Consider the following 22046-nt stretch of genomic DNA (forward strand, 5'->3'; position numbering starts at 1 on the left):
AAAGAAAAAAGGAACTAGCGACCTATACAAAGATTAAACGAAACGCCTTATTTTCAACGCTTTTGTAGCGCCACTAAACGTCGTTTTTAGAAAGCGTACGTTGTCGGAAGTGACGCTTTTGCCAGCGTTTCCTGTCAGACTTGCGGCCTTTGTTTTTTTTTAATTTTTATGGATAATGAGGTGTTCGTTTGCTTCACCTCAAATTTATTGGACTTGATGGTCCCGCAGGTTTCGTGAGGATAGCGTCACGGAGCGCATTAAGCTGGGCTTGTAGGTAAGAATAACTTGTCTTTAATTTTGACATTCTGCGGAGTCCACGGCGCTTGTCTTGTTATCAAGGGTGGTTCCGGTACTGTTCCATGGAGGATCTTCGGGACGCTTGGAGTGCTTGGCATTGAAAAGTAGCATTCCCACTGTGTCCGCAGTCTTTCGTGCTGGTTATTCTTCGTCCCGAATGTGATCGGAGCTATCAGTCGTTAGGCGTGGTACCTAGGGACTGAAAAGACACATATTGATCACGAAGTGACCATTAGCTGATGAATGGCAGCCTTTAATGCCTGGTTGAACAGCGCGAATAGCCGGTTGTAACGGTCTTGATCACTTCGTACTCGCTCTTGGATACCGCGCATCTTGCTGTACGCAGTATGTGACTTCCCTGCGTATTGCGATTTTCAATCCCGTTATTGACCGACGTTCGAAGGAGTTGTTTAGGCAGTGGAAAGTCGTGACATAGCACACGTCATCCGCCCCAGCTGCATAACGGTAGTGTGAAGGGGACCTATTCAATTTTGTGTAACGCCTTTGCTAGGAAGGAAGGAGGAAGGGATGGTGATAACTGAATAGCCAATGGTGGTAACATTTTGTAATGTTTTTTAATTGGTTGCGTTGGCTGCTTTTCAAAATGACGGATGAGGCAGGAAATACTCTCTTGCTGTGCCATGGAGTGGCGTTTGCTTATGAGCTAAACGAATCGTATTAGCAAGAGCAATTGAAGGGGAGCAGCTGTGGTGAGAAAACGACCATCATTCGTGATACAAGAACCTCAGATACTAAACCGAAGTTTAAGTGCTGAATGTTCGCAAATGCACAGCAATCGCGCCAGTTTGTAAGTTGTACGGGAAATTTGAAACATTTGCTTGCTGTGACGGCTTCATACCTCGGATGGCGTGGTACTGTGAAACCAAACTGCAACATCTGTTAACACTAGGCATTGTCCTTTATTGGTTTTGCTGTTGAAATCCGATTGCTCAGATCTGGTACAAATTCATGAAGTCACCCCGCATGTTCACTTGTGCTGTACTTGAACACAATTACGTTTCGATTTCATTAGTCCTGAAACCGATGGAAGGATACCATATCTCGTAGGTGCAGCAATATTCAGCCAACTTTAATTGACACACTGACAAGCCATTCCAGGGGCAGTCTACCTTTAATTCTGTATAGTTTGCATAGGTGGGCATACACACATGTCCAAAGAGCCACAAGAGAAATCATTGTATTGTTCAAGAGCTTCAGCAAGCAATAGGAGCTTTAAATTTCAGTGCCATTGTTTGTCTTTTGATTGCCTATCCTTTGTGCTGAAACGCTTGTTTAGTTTCTGAGAATGGCAGATGACCCATGTACTTAGATTTAGGTGCATGTTAAAGAACCCCAGGTGATGAAAATTTCCAGAGTCCCCTACTACGGCATGCGTTACATTCAGTTCGTGGTTTTGGCACATAACCCCCCCCCCCCCCCCTCTTTTTTTTATTTAGAATGGCAGATGCTTAAGTTTGTGAAGACTGCCTAGCTTGGCAAAAAGTAATGGTATTGCATGTTTATATTGCACTGGACAGTAGGCCTCAGAACAGCCACATTTGGGACATTCCTGTTGAATAGCTTGTTTTGCTTGCTGAGTTTTGTCCTCACTGTTCAAGCTACATGGGTGCCGCTACTCGCAGGGATGACCGAAGTGTCGTCACCCAGCCACAGTGCGGACTCTGGACGCGAGTTTGAAGAGGACCTGCGCAAGGCTCTGGACGACACGCCCCCACTAAACGAGAGTAGAGACGTAGTTCACTCTGGAGGCGCAATGCCTCACCCAGAAGGTCACCGGCCTGCCAGTCAACAGCAGCGAAGTAATGTGCCGCCGAGTTCATTCAGTTCACCCTGGGCTGCTCAGCCACCTGGTGAGCACAACTGGCACTTTGGTTGAGTGTTTCAGTGGCCAAGAAGTTTTGATCGCAAGGCCACCATACAGTTTCCTGCTGCAATATGGTGGCCATTTCTATTAGGGGAGACTTCAAATGTGCATGTATGCTGAGATCTTAATGTGCACTAAATAGTTATTCATTGCAAGGATAAATCTACAGCATTGCTCCTATATCATGGAATATTTGGCACCGCCCTCTTTCTTTATTGAGCTGCCCAGAGGCAGTGTAGACCTTCCAGTTAAAGTAGTAGTAACACTTGAATAATGTTCCTTAGTAATTTTCGAGCGACCCTTTTCATTCGAACACTGTTAGCATCTACTCCTAATTACTGGGGTCAGTGACTATTTTTCAAGTCAGTCTTTTATCGTGGGCATCACGAAAAGTGTTATCAAGGTGGTCTGTCTGCTTGAAATGATGGGCCCTGCTTTTTCGCAGGCAAGGGACTGGTGCCGACCACAGACAAACACCTTTCCTAACTTGCATAGGCTACACAATGTGTACCCCGACAGACACAAAGACAACTGTCCCTGGTGTGAAGATACTCCACTCCAGCACATCAGATACAAATGACCGTGGCGCCCGACACATGCCGTCTCGCCACTAATTACGGACTCATTCGCTAACTGGTCATGGGAGGCACGACTTGCCGATCTGGACTTGGGAAGCCAGCTGGCGACCCTCAACCAGGCCCGGCGAGCCGCAGAAGCCAGTGGGGCCCTGGAATAGGGGCTCCACCCATATCTACCACTCAGATTTGAGTGAATAAAGTTGTTCTTCTTCTTCCTGACCTTTGCTTGGAAGAGTAAAAGAATTGACCAACAAAGCAAATTTGTGGATATAGGGGCAGATCTGGTGCGGTGATTTTGTAGCTGAGATCTAGCTTTAAAGGATTGACACCAATCCATTCTTTCTTTGCTTTTGCTTGCCCACTTGAGCTCTTTATCACACCTTGCAGGGATAAAAGACAAACACAGGGGGAGTACGATCAATTTTAGGAAACTATTGACATTCTTATTTTGCACTGTTTTGCCTTTGTAGGAATTGAGAGTTGTTAGTGGTAGAAGCTCTGTGAAATGAAACAAATCAAAGGAGTCCTCTGAGTGGGGAAGAGACAGGCTGCACGTAGACATGTACGAGGGCTCTGTCATAGTCAATAAATAAGCGTGAGGCGCCAAGTTAGTGCCTAAAGCTTAACAAAGTTGGAGGTTTTGTGCCTGGAATGAGAAAATGTGTGCTTGTGTGTGTGTGCTTTCAGTAGTTTGTGCTTCTGCCTTGTTTCATTTTGAAGTCCATGGTTGATGGCCTTAATTGTTAGTAAAAGTCTATTATTAGAGTACTTTGACAATAGAGGTCTATATTGCTGGGGATCTGATAATTGATAGAGAATGGCTCAATTCTTCTTTAGGTCTATCACTTTGAGAAGCGCAAACCGTTGTTGCATTCTTTCATTTTTCATACCTACAATTTTTTGCTTGCAAGGCTGCATGTGACAAAAAATGAAATTACACTTAGGTGTATTGTGCACTCTACTCAAAAGAGATTTGAGTTGAAAGAATTCTCTGAAAACTTGATTTTAGGGACATGACACACAAATGTGTTTACCAGTGCTGGTGTCCTTCATTGCCATGTGCCAGCACCTTCTTTCTTACACATCTTGCGCCATTGCTTCATCTTCTTGCACTTCCGAGTGTCAGTCTGTGCAGGAGAGGAAAATGTCCTGACCTTGAATGTGATCAGTTGGTGTCGGCACAGCAAGTGCATTTGTTGCAGAGTTTGGTGCTAAGTGAACTGTTAGAAGTGCTGGTTAGGGCATCATACTAAAGTGAAGATGGCTTGGTTTTTGTGAAATTGAGCGGATAAATTTTCTTGTCTCTTCCAAGTGAAAAATGAGGCTTGTGGATTCCTGCTTGGGTGTGGACTCCCTGCAGTGAGACACGGTAGATGCTGTTTACTGCTACTCATTGTTCACTGCTCTGTCTTTTACATGTAGAAGCCTGCTCATGGCTCTTCATTTCGAGAGCCGAACATTTGTCCTGTGACGTCGTAGCATAGCAAGAGGACAAACATCATAGTAGGCTGCCTGTGCCATGTGTAGGGAGGCACGCAAAATGTTACAATCAGGAGTGGGATATCTGGTCGTGTGATTTGGCCAGTATAGAGAATCTTAACCGTTGAATGTACCATGTATCTATAAATATTTGGATGGATCTATGCTACTGTGCAACATTAAATGCAGATAACCCTGTGCAGCATGTGCACTTTCATGAAGCATTAATAATCCACAATCCATCCAAATTGAACATGTGAAAGGTGAATGGGCACTCCATGTTTTGCACTTAAATTGTTTCCACAAAAATATGTTCTAAGAGGTATGAATGTTGCAGCTTTAGCACACGAACTCCAACCCAATAAGTCATTATGTGACACGATCAGTTGTATTTCCTGGCTATTGATAGGAAGTGAGGTTGCTGGCTGTTTGCGTTAGTCTGAAGTAGCAAGGCACATAGAAAATTTCCAAATGCTGTATGAGTATTATCGTCATGAAGCAGGCTGCCCATCAAAAACATGTATCACTCCATGCTTTCTTGCATATTTGTGAAACATATGGTTGTTACAGTTTGAGTGTGCAGTTGTGTGGGAACTCTATACAAGTTTATTATTACTGGTAGGTGTAGCAAAAGCTCTGATAATGTGTTATATTGCAATTTTCTCTGTTCCACATGCAGCCCCTTTCGAAGGTGTTAACAAAATGTAAACCAGCTGTTTTGAAAGAGTGAATTGAAAAAGGTTGTGGGCTATTTTGAAATTGCACTTTGCAGAGGTTCGAAACTGCAGTTTTAGACTACAGATATTGGAGCTAGAAACTATGGAACTAATCTTTGTTGTTTACAATGCAATGAAAGTATTGGCAAAAAGGCGCTGCCCTTTATGGCTCAGTCCTCAAAAGACTGCTGATGAAAACTTGCAGTGTACGCATCGCTGTTGTGCTTTGTTAGCAGCACTTTCTATTTATTCAACGCAGCGACCACAAGTGTACCACTCACGACACCAAGTCCAGTGCAGAATGGCAGCGACCCCCGAGTGACCAAGGCTGGCCACTCCAAGATTGACTACCTCCGCCAATGGAGTGTCTCCACTTACAAGTGCACAAGGCAGATGCTCTCAGAGAAGCTAGGGAAGGTGCGGTTGCTGTGTGTTGCTTCATGATCCTTCTATTGCAGCTGTAGAATTTCTTGCAATAATACTGCCTAGGGAGGAATCTGGTGCTACTGCCCAAGGGCATTCTTAAAGGGCTCTGTCATACCACGAGAATGCTGGGACAGGGAGCGTTCAATCTCTTCTTGAGCATGGATCAGCCAAGAACTAGGTCATGGCTGTGCCATGAAGCTTTTGTGGGATTAAGTGCTCATGAAACGAGTATATTGACTGTGCCATGGTATGGCCTTGCATTAATGCTTACTTACTACATATAACAAGTAAATGAAGAAAAACGAAAATGTATTATTTGAACTGGCTTACAGAAAGGGCAGGCCTTCTCATCTCACCTCTAACATCGGTACCCTGAAGGTGGTACTGTTGGCATTTGATATTATGGGCTGCAAGCAGTTTGTAGGCTGCGTTTGGGACATCTGATCCAGAAGAAACGCATGGTAGCTTTCATCTAGACATATTTAACTGTAGCATAGTGATTCATGGGATAATGAAAAGCACACAAACACCACAGGAGAGACTGTAGTGCTGTATGCTCTGTTTCCTGTGTGCACGTGCGCACCTTTGCACATCCTGTCATTTGTACTGTTACAGGTAAATGTGATAAAACAGCTATGGTATGCTTCCATGTTAACATGAATATTGGCAGTGACATACCTATGGTAGGACAGCTGTGGCAAATTGCACCAGAAACAGACATTTGCACCATCCGGCTCCAAAACAGCATTTAAGTGTAAAGTTTCACCAACCCTGCGCCAAAAGCATAAATATGAGAGCCCCCTTTCGTCACTGCTACTCCAATATTTGATTTGAAATCAAAGCCTAAAGCACACTGTTGTCATGGTCATCATCGTGGAAGTGCTGTTTTTGCTCTTTTGTTGCAGTTCTCTCTGGCAGATGTTCCAATGTGTACTGCCCGTTGAACTGCAATTTTTTTTCTGCTGCAATTTGGCATTTCTTGTACTAGTGTGGCACGGAGCTCACTCAAGGTGGAAGTCGAATCAAAATGAAGCCTTGGATAATGTCTGGTCGCACATTGTTTAGCATCTATACTTGTTGGCGGTGTGACTTCGACAATATCTTGTAATGTGTGTACTCAACTGCTGACATTTAATTTGCTTGAGTGGGGACTTTCCTTGCGACCCTCCACGATTGGAAAAACAGATTTTGTGTTTTTAATTTAATTGACTTTCACATCTTTCACAGCGTATAGGTATAGTCATGCGCGGTATAGGTATAGTCGTTCCATAGATATAGTCGTGCGCGGGCTATGGTGCTGTCTTGTTGACATGCTCTAGTGTGCAAAAGTTTTTGTTCTAGATCGATTGAAAAGTGCCGAATGTGTGATGCCTGTTGCTAGTCAAAATGTCGAAGCGGCTTTACAGCATGATACATACGCACAGGGAAAGCCATTTTACTAAAAAAAATTACTGCTAAGCTCGAGGGCTTGGAATAAAGTACTGGCCGTGGCGGCAGCATTTCGATGGCAGTGAAATGTGAAAATGCCTGCGTACCTTGCGTTGGTTGCACATTAAAGAATCCCAAGTGTTCAAAATTAATCCAGTTCCGCCACTATGGCATGCCTCATAATCAGACTGTTGTTTTGGCATGTAGAACCTCAGAATTTAAGGAATAACAAATTCTATTTAAAATAAGTTACTCTAGTTTAGTAATTATAGCCTGAATGCATGATTGATGTGCATAAAGCCAGCACTGCTATATTTATTGACTATTTCAGTTAAAGTTGAGACCATAGTGGCATATAGACTGCACCAAAAGTGCTTTTCACTGTGCCAAATCAGATTTTTGCCTCTGCAGCAATGTGCGCCATAAAGTAAAGTGACTGTTCCACCACTGCATATGCATTCAAGAAACTTGCATACATAGTTAACATTGAATGTCTTCAGTGTTTAGTTTTTCTGTAGTTGGGCACCCCTGTCAAGCTTGCTGGAGCTTAGTTTGGTTGTCTCTTTCAAACCGCAGGGCACAAGGACGGTGGACACCGAGCTGGAAGCTCAGATTGACCAGTTGCGAGACACGCAGGCGAAGTACTTGCACGTACTGCGCCTGGCGCGTGCCCTCGCCTCGCATTTCCACCAGGTGCGCCCTTGTTTGTGTCGTTAATCATTGCAATGCTTCACTATCACAGTAGAGCAGTAATGGATCTCAATTAGTCATTTAAAGCGAAGCTTTCTTTGTGGAGCCAGGAGGGTTTTGATGCTGTGGTTATTAGTTGGATTGGGTTACTGAGAAGGTTACTTCTCTGCATTACTGAAAGTTACTCCAGAGGGTACTTTTGAAGCTTTCTTTGTGGCATCCAATGTATTTATATGCTGCTGTCAGTAGTAGTTGGGGGTTGAACTGTGGTTAAAAGGGCGCAGTTAATGAGGGGAGGCAGGGGGAATGGTATAATGTGGAGGAAGGTGGGCGGATAGTTACTGCATTTGCTTGATTCTAATGTGAGCTTTTTTTGAGTAAACATTTATTAAACACAGCATCCGCATTTCAGTGAAGTATGAAATCAAGATTCCTATAGCGAGAGCCTGTTGTCATTGGCATGAAGAATTGCTGTAATCCAACCCATTCCACACAACACTGCAGCAGTAGGAGCTGTTGCAGTGTGTATGGGCTTTGTAAGTTTATTAAGCTTCCATGTTCCTCAGGGCGTTTAAAAATATGTGGTTTCTCAACTGCCATAGAGGGCACTCAAGATGAATTGCAATAAGGAGGTCTCTGACTAAGGAGACCTCTGACAATGACAATGAATGATGCTTGTAGGCCGCTGTGGCTTGTATGCAATACTGTATTTACTTGGTTCTAATGCGCCCTCGGTTGTAACGCACACCCGTTCTCCATGACAAAAAAAAAAAAAGCACCCTCAGTTGTAATGCACACCCATTTGCCATAACATGAAAAAAGAAAAGTCCTTTACAGTACCGCGCACCTCATTCTTTCACACAGAAATACAGTTTTCTATCATTTGGAAAAACAGATTTACTCTCAAAGCACCAAAGTTGCGATGAATAAAAAAAGTCGCAGTTTCGCTCGAAAGGTCAAGCATCGGTTGCTATAGCAAATTACCTTGTAGACAGCTATACAAAGTATTAGTATTATCGGCCGTGTAAACTTTTAAACATTTGCTTACTAAATAAATTAACAAGCATGGTGTCACGCGTGCACAAGCAAACATGAACACGTCTCACTTGATGACCGTGGAAACTCGCTATCAATATTCTGGAGTGAGGAAGCGTGGTAATAGGAGCGAACGAATTGTCCTTCGTGCTGCCTCTCGCTTCAACGCGAAACACTCTTAAAAAAGTTTGAACCCTTTGGGGCTTGTCTTGTCTCACAACAATAATCATAATCTGCCTTGCTTTTGTTTCCTTTCTTCAAAAATTTCCTGTCTAGAATGCTATGTCACGCTGATAATGCGCACGCCATTCGTGACCTTTAAGTACCAGGCTCGCAGCATTAGATAAAGGAAATGCAAGCAAAGCAGAGGACGATTACTGTTGTGGGACAAGATATGCCAATACGCCAATGGGTGCAAACTTTATGAGTCAATCAAGCGACGAGAGCACAGCACGGTGCACCTAGACGTGTAAACTCTGTCCCCATTGCAGATCGCTTTCGAGATAGGGGTCACGCGGTACACAGCAGCCACCTGCAGAGTAGAAAGCCTCTCCTTCTGTTTGCACCAGTCCCGCATGCAAGTTTCGGGAACTCCGAACGCCCGTGATACGACCCAATTTCCATCCGTCTCCGCACACGGGACTACTTTCCTTTTAATTGTGGCATCATGATGAACTTGGCATGTCTTCGTCTTCCCAGTCAGCACTTCTATGCCGATAGAGCAAACACAGAAAACAGGAAGCCAGACGGTGGACTAACCTAAGTACACATACTACAGCTCTTGGAGGAAGCTACGGCAGCCAGGCTCGAAGCACGTACGAGGTGGCCATTTTCGAACGCAATGGCGATATGATAATGCAGATTTAGGGTTGTATTCGATTCTTATGTGCATAAAATTTGTGCATATGCACTTATGTGCATAATATGTGTCATATTAGGAAAAAAGTGTGCTTTAGATTTGAGTAAATACGGCAAATTTCCTTTCTTCAAGTGAGAACAAATTGCCATTACTCTTTCTCTTAGCAACAAAATTAGGTGAACCGACAATAAGCATCACAGTTTAAATTTTTTGCATAAAGAAAATCTGGGATGCACATTACAATTGAAGGTGCATTAGAGTAAATACAGTAATGTGTTCGATTGGTTGGCAGAGGCGATGATGTTATAGGGCGAGATGACATCATCATCATCATCATAATCAGCCTGGCTACGCCCACTGCAGGGCAAAAGCCTCTCCCATACTTCTCCAACTACCCCGGTCATGTGCTAATTGGGGCCATCTAATTGAGCATGCTCAATTCTATCCATATTATACTTCCTTATGTCAGCTATCTTACGCTTGTTGATTAACTTGGTAAGTTCTGCCAGTTCTATTCTAGCTGTAGGGTTAGAGGCTTTCATACATTGGTGTTTCTTGATCATATCTTTTGTCTCCTGCGATAGCTTACTGGCATCCTGTCTAACGGAGTCGCCACCGACCTCTATGGCACACTCCTTAATGATGCCCATAATATTGTCGTTCCTTGCTTCAACACTATGGTCATCTTCCCGAGTTAAAGCTGAATACCTGTTCTATAGTTTGATGCGGAATTCCTCTATTTTCCTTCTTACCGCCAACTCATTGATCGGCTTCTTATGTACCAGTTTCTTCCATTCCTTCCTCAAGTCTAGGCTAATTCGAGTTCTTACTATCCTGTGGTCACTGCAGCGCACCTTGCCGAGCATGTCTACATTTTGTATGATGCCAGGGTTAGCGCAGAGTATAAAGTCAATTTAATTTCTAGTCTCGCCATTGGGGCTCCGCTGCGTCCATTTTCGGGTATCCCGCTTGTGGGAGAAGGTGTTTATTAACTGCAAATTATCCCGTACTGCAATCTCTACTAATAACTCTCCCCTGCTATCCTAGAACCTATGCCATATTCTCCCCCTGACTTGTCTCCAGCCTGCTTCTTGCCTACCCTGGCATTGAAGTCGCCCATCAGTATAGTGTATTTTGTTTTAACTTTATCCATCGCCGATTCCACGTCTTCATAAATGCTTTCGACTTCCTGGTCATCATGACTGGATGCAGGGGCGTAAACCTGTTCGACCTTCACTTTGTACGTCTTATTAAGTTTAACAACAAGACCTGCCACTCTTACGTTAGAGAGGACAATGCAGTGCCAATTAGTAGGTACAAGCAGTGATGTACGTCATAAGGCTGCAGGGAACACAAAAGCTTCACTTGTGCTAGTACAAACAGTCCGTGGGATCTGAGTGATCTTTTTCTCTTCCTGTTCTCCTCAGGTGGTTCATACTCAGGGCTGCCTGGCAGAAGCATTCCAGGAACTTGCACACCGCAGCCCACCACTGCAGGATGAGTTCCGGTACAATGCCGAGGCGCAGCGGTCACTGAGCAAGAATGGCGAGACGCTGCTCGGGGCGCTCAACTTCTTTGTCTCCTCCCTGGCCACCCTTTGCCACAAGACCATCGATGACACGCTCCTAACGGTGCGATTGTATGAGAGTGCACGCCTGGAGTACGATGCCTACCGCACAGACCTCGAGGAGCTCACCCAGGGCACACAGGGCACTGCCATCTCCTCCAAGATGGACGAGGCCCAACGCAACTTCGCCATCCACCGAGACAAGTACGAGAAGCTCAAGGCTGACGTCACAATCAAGATGAAGTTTCTTGAAGAGAACAAGGTGATTTCCTTATCTCAAGGCATGCTCCCATGCACTATTCTATTAGTCTCTTTAGTACAGTTAAACCCCAATATAACGAAGTGGGTAAAATTGGCAGTTGGCTTCATCATATTGAAATTCGACCTTTTATGCATATGAGTATAGTTGCCGACCTATTTTTCTTACATGAGAAGGGACTGCAGAATCTTCCAAATTATCGGGCAATCAAAAAAACCAAATTGATTGAGAAAACAATTCATTTTGATGAATTTTGGAGTTGGTGACGAATGATATGCTTTTTGATACGGAATGACACGTGGACTATATCTTCACATAGGCGGTACAAATTAGGTAAAGCTAGCGACGCTTTCGTATACACTCTGCTCCCACGGCTGATAGCTTCGTCTGCACTGGGACGACGCTATCATGAAAAGAGCCAGCAGCAGGGAGCGAATGCTTGGTCTGCCTCTTGCTCCGACGGGTCACCGAAACTTGAAGTTATGCAGCCTTCAACACTAATTGCGTGGGAAGGCAGGTTACATGATGTCATGCTGTCTCGGCACACCTACTCTTTGCACACGCCGCAGATTACCTCTGAAGCAGGTTGCATGGTGGCATATGCGCCCAGTCCTGCTTACAGCCACGCGCAGCCACAGCTGAAGTGCGGGCCAACTCACCCCACTCCACGTTCCCCGTCTTCTCCTCGCGCGCGCTTGATTTAATTACCGCGAGCTCTCTCTCTCTCCTCCCCCGCTTTTCCTTTGCTCGTGTGGAGAGGCGGTTGTGCGTCAAGCAACCACCTTTCTTTCTCACCCTGGCACACTTTCACTTGCACCTAAAGCACAAAGTGTGTGGGGAGGGATAGGATCTTATCACACTTAAACTTTATATGGGACATGATACGGCTTCCCTTCGGGGGTCGCTCTTGTCGCACAGCCTGTGATTTGGGAGGTGCATTTGCAAGCAGCCGCTTTTAATTCAATCTTTTGACCATCTGCATCCACCGAAGTTCCCATTTATTGTCTTGGCATTCCTTCGCTGCGGAAGTGAAATTTTGTTTCTTGAAATCGCATATAAACACACTTCGTTATATTGAGGTTCTAATTGCATGGTGTTCAATGGACAAGAGGTTAGGAAAAGTTAAATACTGTGTTATTTTGAAGTCTTTATATCAAGGTTTAAATGCATATCATGTACCAAACAGCAAAAGTTTGGTCTCTTTTGTAGCTTGGTTCCAGAGCAGTGGTTCTCTGCCATAAATGTGTTGATGAACTCTTGTTAAGTAGTAAAAAAGTGAGACAGGAGGGATATATCCGCGCATTACACATTGTGTTAGATTACGACCTGTAGCTCTGTTCATACCCTGCTTGCAGTATGATTCGCTTGCCATTAAAGGGACACTGAAGAGGAATATGTAATAAATGTTTGGATATAATAGTAAATTCATGTCAGTAGATTATTTTTATTCGAAACGTATATGTATGGTCAAGAGGGCATGAAGGTTGTGCGGCAAACAGGCACCCCATGGCGTGGTATATTTCTTCAACATCTGCTTGGGACCAGCTAGTTGTTTAGAGAGATAAGATAAAACTGTTATGATGCATGAAAATATGTTGGTGATGTCATTTGCACAGTCGTTCTGGCACAAAGTTCGAGGAGAAAACATTGGCTATCGTTTTATTTATTTATATACAATACGTGCAGTGCCCATGTGCGGCTTTAGTGTAGGGGGGAAATATTAATATCGAGATACAAAAAGAAAAAAGAAAGATACAAATACATGAAGTGTAAATTAGTAACTCGTCATTTGGAATTCTGAAACGTGTTTTTCCTTTAAAAACAGCAAAGGCAACAATGCGAAAGAAAGAAGCCAAGCACAAATCACCAGAAAGAAAAGAAAGCATAAGCAATAACTTGCAAGGCACACTTGCAATAAAACAGAAGCACAAGTGCGAATGTTGAAAGGGAAGTAGAGACAATTTCTTGAGGGAGCTTACTGTATTTACTCGCATAATGATCGCACTCATGTAATGATCGCACCCCTGAATTTAGTCGTCAAAATTCGATTTTTTAAATTTCCCGTGTAATGATCGCACCCCGAACTTGCCGCAGCGATATGTCCTGTGCCAAGTCTAGCTAATAATGATCGCGCTTACCATCTGTCGTATGCTATGCGAACGACTCTTCAAGACAACCAAGCGGTCTGCACGCACCAAACGTTATTAAGTAGATGCCTCATTTGATCACTTTCCGCACTTACATGACGAAAAGAGGTACAACCAAACTTGCCTTTATTATGTGTAGGCTTTATAATGGTTGTGGTCAACAACAAAAAAGGCGTCTTTCGATTCTTCTCATCTGCACTCGTGGGCTTGCAACAAATCGCGAGCGGCAACGATAATAGCCACGTTTACACTGATGCGTTAAAGGTGTACCTTATTCATACGCCGACGCTTGTAACACAGCTAAGCTCACCCTTAGCAGAAACGTGCCATATTAGGATAGTAGTGAAGACAGATGCCGCAGTTTCCGCAGCATTCTGGCCATGTGTTTCTATGTCACTGGCAGTTAAGCGTGCCCATCTGTTTCTGTCCCTTCAAAGTGGACATGGCAACGTTATTGCACAAACTTGCCGATATTAACGATATTATTCATTACTGATACGGAAGAAACTGTTTCAATGCAGGTAATGTACTCACGGAAAAAAAGAAAAGTGCATTCGGCGCGTTTGGCTTACTCCGCCGGCCGCCATTTTTGTTTTGGTGTCCTGCACCAACGCTGGACACCAGCATCCCGCAGCAAATGCGGGACGAAAAAAAAATTTTTTTTCGCGGGAAATTTAACTCGCGTAATGATCGCACCCCTGAATTTGTGTCAATTTTTCTGGTGAAAAAGTTCACCGTATTCCAAAAGTGGGTGTACATTCGACATATACAGGGTTTCCTTTAGACAGGCCAGTGCTTGTTTAAAGTTGTGTCTCAAGAAGTTTGATCTGTTGCTAGTTTTCGATACAATGTAATCTATGTGCGCATTCCATATAAGTACTCCTAGGTACTTATATTCCATCACAAGGGACAACTGTGTTGCATTCATGACATAGCTTGCCATCAGGGGCCGTTTTGTTCGTGAATCTTAACAGATTGCATTTGGACAGATTGAGGGTCATGTTCCAAGTGGAACACCAAGACAAAACATTGTTCAGGTCCGTTTGTAGCTGTTCACTGTCTGCCTCACGTGAAATTTCACGGTAAATACAACAAACATCTGCAGGAAGTCTAACATGGCTAGGCAGTTGTTCACTTAGATCATTTATAAATATAAGAAAAAGCAGAGGCCCCAAGATCGACCCCTGTGGCACACCTGATAATACAGAAACGTCAGATGAGCAGACACCACCAAGAATCATGCATTTGCTCCTTTCGAGAAAATAAGCTTCCGACCATTTCAGGAGAGTATGTGGTATGTTAAGACAGCTTTTGTAGTAACAGGGTATGAGATACTGTATCGAATGCTTTTCGAAAGTCTAAATATATGCAGTCCACCTGTGTACCGTAGTTAATAAATGCTGCGATACCATGACAAAATTCGATCAACTGAGTGTCGCAAGAAAAGCCAGCTCTGAAACCATCTTGCGTTGGAGCAAAAAAGCTATTTTCTTGAAGGTGTGCCATTATGTTTGTATAAATGAAATGTTCCAGTGTCTTACAGAACGCTTGTGAGTGAAATAGGCCTATAGTTGCATGTTCTCGTTTTTGTACTGCTTTCACGAATGGGAATAACATTTGCACTTTTCCAGTCCGAGGGCAAAGTGCCTAATTAGACAGATATCATAAACAGTTGAGTTAAAAAATGGGTTATAGACCGTGCACAGTTCTTTAGCACAGAATTGGAAATATAGTCAGGACCGGCAGCCGAGTGAATGTTTACCTTCCGTAGTAATGATACGGTGCCATCTTCAAACAGCTCAATTTCCCCCATCTGTGTGAACTCTAGGATATCATGCAATTCAGTAACCTTGACAGTTGAACGTGAGAACACAGAATGAAGATAAACATTGAAGGCTTCTGCTTTTGCCAAAGTATCTCCGCCATAGGTTTTGTCATCCATGATGTCAGAGATAGCATCACCGGAATTCCTTTTGCTTTTGAAAAATTGGCCGTTTTCACCAGTAGTTGCCCTTTTTCTGGAACACGTGCATGCAGAGTTCTACCATGAACTGCTTGAACTTGAACTACCATGAACTTTACGGTTGTGTTTGTTCAGTGTGGACGAATAATGGTATGGGTGAATTGGTATGGCATTATTTGGTGTAGTTACCATATGAAAACTGAGAACAAAGGGGACAAACAGGTCTAGACGTCTAGTGCTAAGCATGTTCCAGTCAGCTCCTTTTTGTCCTCGTTTTCCGTGCACTGCCTACGCAAAATCTACCGGGCAGTTCCAGGCATGCAGCCCTCAAGCGGCGTTCTTTTTGTTTTGCCACAATTTTGCAGGTGAAGGTGATGCACAAGCAGCTGCTGCTGTTCCACAATGCGGTGTCATCTTACTTTTCGGGCAACCAGGCCTCGCTCGAGGCCACCCTCAAGCAGTTCAACATCAAGGTGAAGAACCCAAACTCCAACTCCCCGTCCTGGCTGGAGCAGTGAGGCTCGCGACAGCTTGGGCCTAGCTTCCAGCGTTGGCCTCTCTTGTCTCTCTCTCTCACTCAGCCTGTCTTTGGGACGATTGTACCAGCGATCATTCTGCCAGGAGGGGATGGGTACAAGATGAGGCGACACACCGCGCTTTGATGCTGGCCTTGCAGGGGTGTTCAGATTTTTTTCTTTCCTTCTTGCTCTCTCTCTGTCTCCCTTAGTTTCAAAGGCCAGTGCTGTGTTGCATGTGTCTACACTGTCGGACATACACATATTTTTGGAAGGTGCATGACCGAGCTAGTCCGGAGAGCAGGTGCAGTATACTGTGCAGCTATTGGAGCTGTTGTGCAGCTGTTTCTGTTTTGGAAGTCTTGGGTGTGCAGGTGCACACAAACACAGCTTCCGATATGCTTTCATTAATGATCTTGACCACTTCAGGGTCCCTTGGGCTGCTCTTTATCTCTTTTTGTTGTGTAGTAAGAAAAATGCTGTGCTTTTGTACCACTGCATTGATGTCTGGTATGACAGCAGATGAGTAATTGCCACAGTTTCTAGTATCTAAATGCTAGGAATGTTACAGTGCACTGAGTCATGGCATGGTTACGAGATGGCAGTTGTCAACACCATATTTAGTGGAAGTCACAAGACAGGACAGGTCACTTGTAGATGAACGGCAGGGCCCTGCACAAATATGTTGCAGGTACAGCATTTGTTGTTTGTTTTCATGTAGCAGTGCATGATTGGTCGCCCCATGTTTGATATTTTGTGCATTCGGTATGGTAACAGCCATGTGGCTTCACAGTTCTTTAAAATGTGAACCTTGCTTTTTTTGTTAAGTTAGTCTTACTCAGTGCTGTCTCATTCGCTGTGAATGCCCAGTAGCGCCATCACCGTTTCCTCTGTGCTTTGTTTTTGTTTTGCAGCAATGGTGGCGTGGTGTGTAGCCATCTGGTTTGCACTGCACGGCTGCAGTGTTTCTTGCCTGAGGTTGTGACCGAAACTGTTGTGTGATGTTCAGGGCGCCCAATGCCATGGTTTCCACTTGTCCGACCAGGCTGTTGATGCACTGCGGTAGCATGTGTTTGTCAAAAGACAACGGCAAATGAAAAATGCCAAGCACCATCCTTCTCTTCTGTGTGTTTCACGTGACTGTCTCAACTGGGTGAAAAAAACAAATGTGTACAGTAAGCAAAGAAAGGAAGCCATGCTATGCGTAACCGCGCAGTTAATTTGTTGAGTTGAGCTTATCTGTCATCATGTCACACTGCTGTGGGGCTAGGTTGATGACATTGTGACTTATTTGATCATTAAATTACACATTGCTCGTCTACAATAATGTGCCCACTTGTTTTCCATGCTCAGCTCTCATTTTAGAAATCTCCATGAGCTTACTTCAATGCTGAGTTCCACACAGCTTTATTATATTTAACTCTGAGTTGCTAAATTTTTGCTTGTACTGTATTATCTCCAAAAGGCACAATGAAGGCGATTATCATTAAGCTGCATACGTCTGGTTCATTACTGTGATCCGCATGTTGATAGCTCAAGAAAACTTAGGGAAGTGTTTCACACGGAAGCCATTGCGACGCTGCACTGTGTGTGTCACCCAGAGTTGAGAGGACGTCGTAAATGCTGTCTGGAGCACATAATTGCCTTCATGTCTTGAAGCTGCAAAATGTGATTGATTGTGAAGATAGCTGTGGCTTATACATGTTTCATCTTGCCAATTCCATGCACTGGTGCGAAAAATAACAAAGTCATGTCAGTGAAGTATGTGTGACAGGTGGGAGAAGGGCTTGTTTAATGTCTGCCAATGATCCTCCCATGTGCAAGTCAGCTGAATAGAATGATCAAACAAAGATTAACGTTGCTCATTGGGCAAGCCTTTCTGGGTTTAAGACATTGCAGCAGATTCTCATTCTTCATTGGCAGGTGTGAGCCATAGCGTTTTTGCTAGTGGTGAGACAGAATGCAGATAATTTTGATTGCAATCGTAAACACAGTATTCCTCTCTGACATTTTACCTGGTTTACTTTCTCTCGTTCTTAGTTTTCGTTTCCTTTATTTCAGCATACAGTTTTCTTCATAAGTGAAACAACATTTCTTGTTTTGTATCTGCTAGAGGAACAATAATACTTTAGTTCGATGTTTCGGTGTGCGTGTCATGCAACCATGCAGTCTTCATTAGCATTCCACTCTGCCAACATATCAGGTGAGGCGGCATTCACTGGACAATTTTTTCAGTGCGAAAGGAAAGGATGGAGGGGTTGACGTGGTTAAGTTAGAAAAGCTTGCCTCTTATAGTGGCCGGCCCATTAGCTGAGACATTGAGGTTGATTGTTTGCTTCTTGTGTATATATATTAGGTATAGTTTATTTGTAGGCAAATAGGAATTTAACTTCTTCATGTAATGTCCAATTTCAAAGGACCCTTTCAAAGGAGTGCATTTAGTTTTTAGGATTGTAATTTTTGGCTTTTCTTTTTCTTTCTGTTTCTTGTGAATTTTGAGCACCATTTTCTGTTCTTTGTTTTGTTTTTACAGACACATTAATGGAAGGCGTGGCCACCAACATCTTTTACTTCTCAGGAGGTGTAGACAGGTTGTCCAACTTTTCATAGTTACATGGAAAGGCTGATGTAACCATCTAGCGGAGCACAATTATGTGCCTCTTAAAATGCTCTGCTTGCCTCCTTTTGTGTTCTTTTTTCCCTGACCTGTTGTCTGTAGCTTCTTATTGCACACGTATAATTTGTTGCAGCCATTCCTCTAGTCAGAAATTTGTGCAGTTGCCATAGCTTTGCCCAAGGCATAATGGATTTTTGTTTCATGTGTGCATGTACATAAGGGTAAAGATAGTAAAAGATTGCTCTCTGCTGGTGCCTCGATCAAGCTTATGGTGTACTGTGTGTTTGTAGACAACAGACTTTTGTGTGTTCAAGAAAGTTTTTTTTTCTTTTTCACACTTTTTACTAAAGTGCAGTGTGAACATACACACTCAACTGCATGACAGGTCGGCAAGTGCTATACTTTGGGCCAGATTGGTGCGTGTGTGTTCTTCTGGAAGGCAGAACAGTTTCGGCCTTTTAGCTGGGGTCGCTGTTTTTGAAGCCTTTTAACTAAACACTGTTCGGCTTAACTTTGCACATGGCTTGCCTCTTTACTCTAGTTGTCATGCCCTTTGGTTGACTATGAGATTTTTCTTATTTAAGAGAAATGCATCTATAAGTTAGGACCTGTTTTTAACATATAGGTTTATGTCAAAGAATTTTTCTCTTGCAACGTGTGAAAAAAAAAAAAATGTGCGAGGAATAGCAGACGCTCTACATACGTCTGCTGTGTTTGTCAGATTTGTGCATGGTAGTACGTGAGCACTGCCTCGCAATTTTAATTTTTTTTCATCTGAAGATACGAAGTCCTTCTCTTGCATTGGCATGCCTCACTCAGGTGCCAGTTTACATTCAGCAGACTCCTTTTATTTTATTCAATTCCAGAGGAATGCTTATTCTAGGCTTTCACAAGCAGATGCTTCAGGCAGTAATAACGATCACTTACAAATTTTTTCTTCAGCAGCTACAAAGACTGATTGCCTTTGACTTGCATTGCTTGAAGCAGCAGAATGAAGTTAAAGCAAATGTCTATTAAATGTGAGAATTTGCTTTGAACTGTGATCAGATCACAAAATATATTGTAACAGCATTTTTCATACCACGGTCCGTGTCTTAAAGGGGTCCTCTGGAAAGTTTTAGGACATCTACTAGCACCACAGCATTATATTGTCTAGCAGTCTTCGGTAAACAACCCACAAACACCGGGAACTTATTTTTTCAGGCATCAACAAACCAGGAAAATTCTGTGAAATGCTTTTTTGTCATGAATATGAAACTTGACATGATACAGCTTAGCTGTCACAGTATGATTTCATATGTGGCTTGATGCTCTAATGTGTACTTGTAGACGACTACTGGAAAAAACAAATGCCGCACAGCCGATCCATAAAGTTTAATGTGTTGAACGAGTGCAAAAATGCAAAAAGAAAACATGATACAGAGAGCGAGGCTATGATTGACTGAAAGACATGCATGACGTCGCATGCCATGTGGAAATTTCATAAACGTTTACAATTTCTTCAATTGATTCTGCAACAAGTAAATCTCATTTTGTGCTGTTATGACCAGTGTAGCTTTACTAACAGGCATGTTTTATATATAATGTCACTTTTCTCCAGGTTAAGGATTGCCAGACAATATTGTTAATTGACTTCTTCATTGATTGTTGTTTATTACTAATGTAAAGAAAGCTAATATGCAATTCTGGCAGATCGAAACATGCTGTATTGTCATGCATATAATGTGCTACTGCAGTTGCGAGCCTCAGTAGAACCGAAAGAAGTCTGCATACAACTTGCACAAGTAACTGCACAAAGTGGTAATACTTAGTAAATCTGGGCAGCACAATTGTTGGTACAAATTAAAGCTCCAAAACGATCCTTATTTTGTACAATAGCTGTCACTGCTGCCCTTGTCAGGGTATCATAAAACTCATAGTAGCAAGTTGTACATGTGAAAATACAGTAATAGCTCTTGGTTGTTCATGACTGTTTTGATTACTCCTAGAGCGAGGACAGCCTTGAATAATTTACAAGTAAAAGGTGTCAGTAACAGCCAAAAGTTTGAGAGCCACTGTGCTAGACTAACCAACTCATCAACTATGTGTACTAACCTAGCTTACCAGTGCTAACCCAATCTGGCTGCTGTAGTGGTATTCACTTTATTCTTGCAGTTAATTTTGCTCCGTAGTTTGCCTCATGGACCTTGTTCTTGCTACACAAGCATTAGCTGCCATAAACAAACTGCTGGAGTGATGCGCATTATTTTTGTAATAATGGAACTCAAATAGGATGCCTGAATTATTGCTTGCTTGTGTTGAGCTGCTTGAAGTCAATAAAAAAAGAAACTGGATTCTGCAACTGTGGTGTGAATTTTCTAACAGACTTTTACACCTTGCACAATAAAAGTCTGGTGGGGCTACTTGCATGCAGGTAATTAATTTTTATCACCTATATTTGTATTTGCCAATCTTCAGACTGGCGATATTGTTCTGGTTTGTGTATTAGTAATACAAACATTACACATTGACTGCTGTTGCCCTAACTGCTCCATGATAAAGCTCTTGGGGCAGGATGCAATAGCGCCGTACTTTCTTGAACGTCTGCAATACGATTTTGCATTATTTAATATTTTCGTGCTTATGCTGTGACAGCAATGTTTTGTGGCACTTTGTGGATTACATCGTTTAAAGACTGACGCTTAACGTAATCGCGCTCTAACCACGGGGTAGAAATTTACGGTCCTAGCGACACGTTGTTTGCGAGCGGTGCTAGCAAAGTTTTAATTTTCTATTCCGGAGAATTTGCCGGAAGGCATATGGGGTATAAAGTCAAATGAAAACTTTCTACTCGGCACCTTTCAGATAGGTCTGGCTAGGGTGGCTAGAATTTCTAGCCACCCTAGTCATTCTAGCCACCCCAGTCTGGCTTCAGTTTTCGGAGCACTTTGGGCACAAGTTGTTCAACGTAGGGCAACATCGACTGGTCCCGTATTCGTACGGTACACGGAAACGCACACAAAGACTATAAAGTATAAAAGAGCAACAACGATGAAATATGCATTTATTGCCACAGCAATCGCACTATGTGGTCGACAGTTATCCAGGTATCTAGTTGCAACCCATCGGCGCCCATGGCGTAGGAGGTAAACGCAAGTTCAGTTTACTGTACGAGCTCCGAGTCCATGGATGTTTTTCCTAGACGGTCGACAATGAGGTTCGTTGTGTCGATAAACCTGTTGACGCAGTTCTGAATGCAGTTCTCTGTCTTCGCGTCCATCCTGGCGCCTGGTTTTTCAATGCAAACATCCCAGCACTTTTCCGTGAGATCGTGCACAAGGTACTGGTACCGTTGCCTTTGGGTTTCGCCTTCAATAAAACTTTTGAGCTCTTCCTCGGAGTTCATGGTGACGTGGATGAAGCCGGAGAAAAATACTGCAGCTCGCTGTCGGTCGGGAGGGGAATACGGCTAATAAACCACACGTGCGCTTCCCAGCGGATGGCTTTTGGGCAGTTTGGTCATAGAATCATAGAATAAAGGATAGAATAAAGCACGTTTCGTGTTTCGCCACAGTTTCGTCACGTAGTGTAGTTGATGATGATACG

The 22046-nt window shown here is 43.3% G+C and overlaps 1 protein-coding gene across 3 annotated transcripts; it reads left to right on the forward strand.

Moving 5' to 3' along the window:
• The first annotated feature begins 117 nt into the window (after positions 1-117).
• On the forward strand, positions 118-20794 carry Arfip (ADP ribosylation factor interacting protein arfaptin). Of its 3 annotated transcripts, none has more exons than XM_065432705.2 (7): positions 118-274; positions 1941-2168; positions 5215-5372; positions 7386-7502; positions 10821-11222; positions 15695-15802; positions 18378-20794. In XM_065432705.2, the coding sequence occupies exons 2-7, from the start codon at positions 1943-1945 to the stop codon at positions 18384-18386; spliced, it is 1020 nt and encodes a 339-aa protein (XP_065288777.1). In that variant the 5' UTR covers positions 118-274; positions 1941-1942; the 3' UTR covers positions 18387-20794. The 3 variants fall into 3 exon arrangements, with proteins under 3 accessions (XP_065288777.1, XP_065288776.1, XP_065288775.1); XM_065432704.2 differs by lacking the exon at positions 18378-20794 and adding an exon at positions 16759-17340; XM_065432703.2 differs by lacking the exon at positions 18378-20794 and having other exon boundaries at positions 15695-17340.
• Positions 20795-22046: the final 1252 nt, after the last annotated feature.

The sequence above is a fragment of the Dermacentor albipictus genome, chromosome 3, assembly GCF_038994185.2.
Source record: "Dermacentor albipictus isolate Rhodes 1998 colony chromosome 3, USDA_Dalb.pri_finalv2, whole genome shotgun sequence".
Classification (NCBI taxonomy): domain Eukaryota; kingdom Metazoa; phylum Arthropoda; class Arachnida; order Ixodida; family Ixodidae; genus Dermacentor; species Dermacentor albipictus.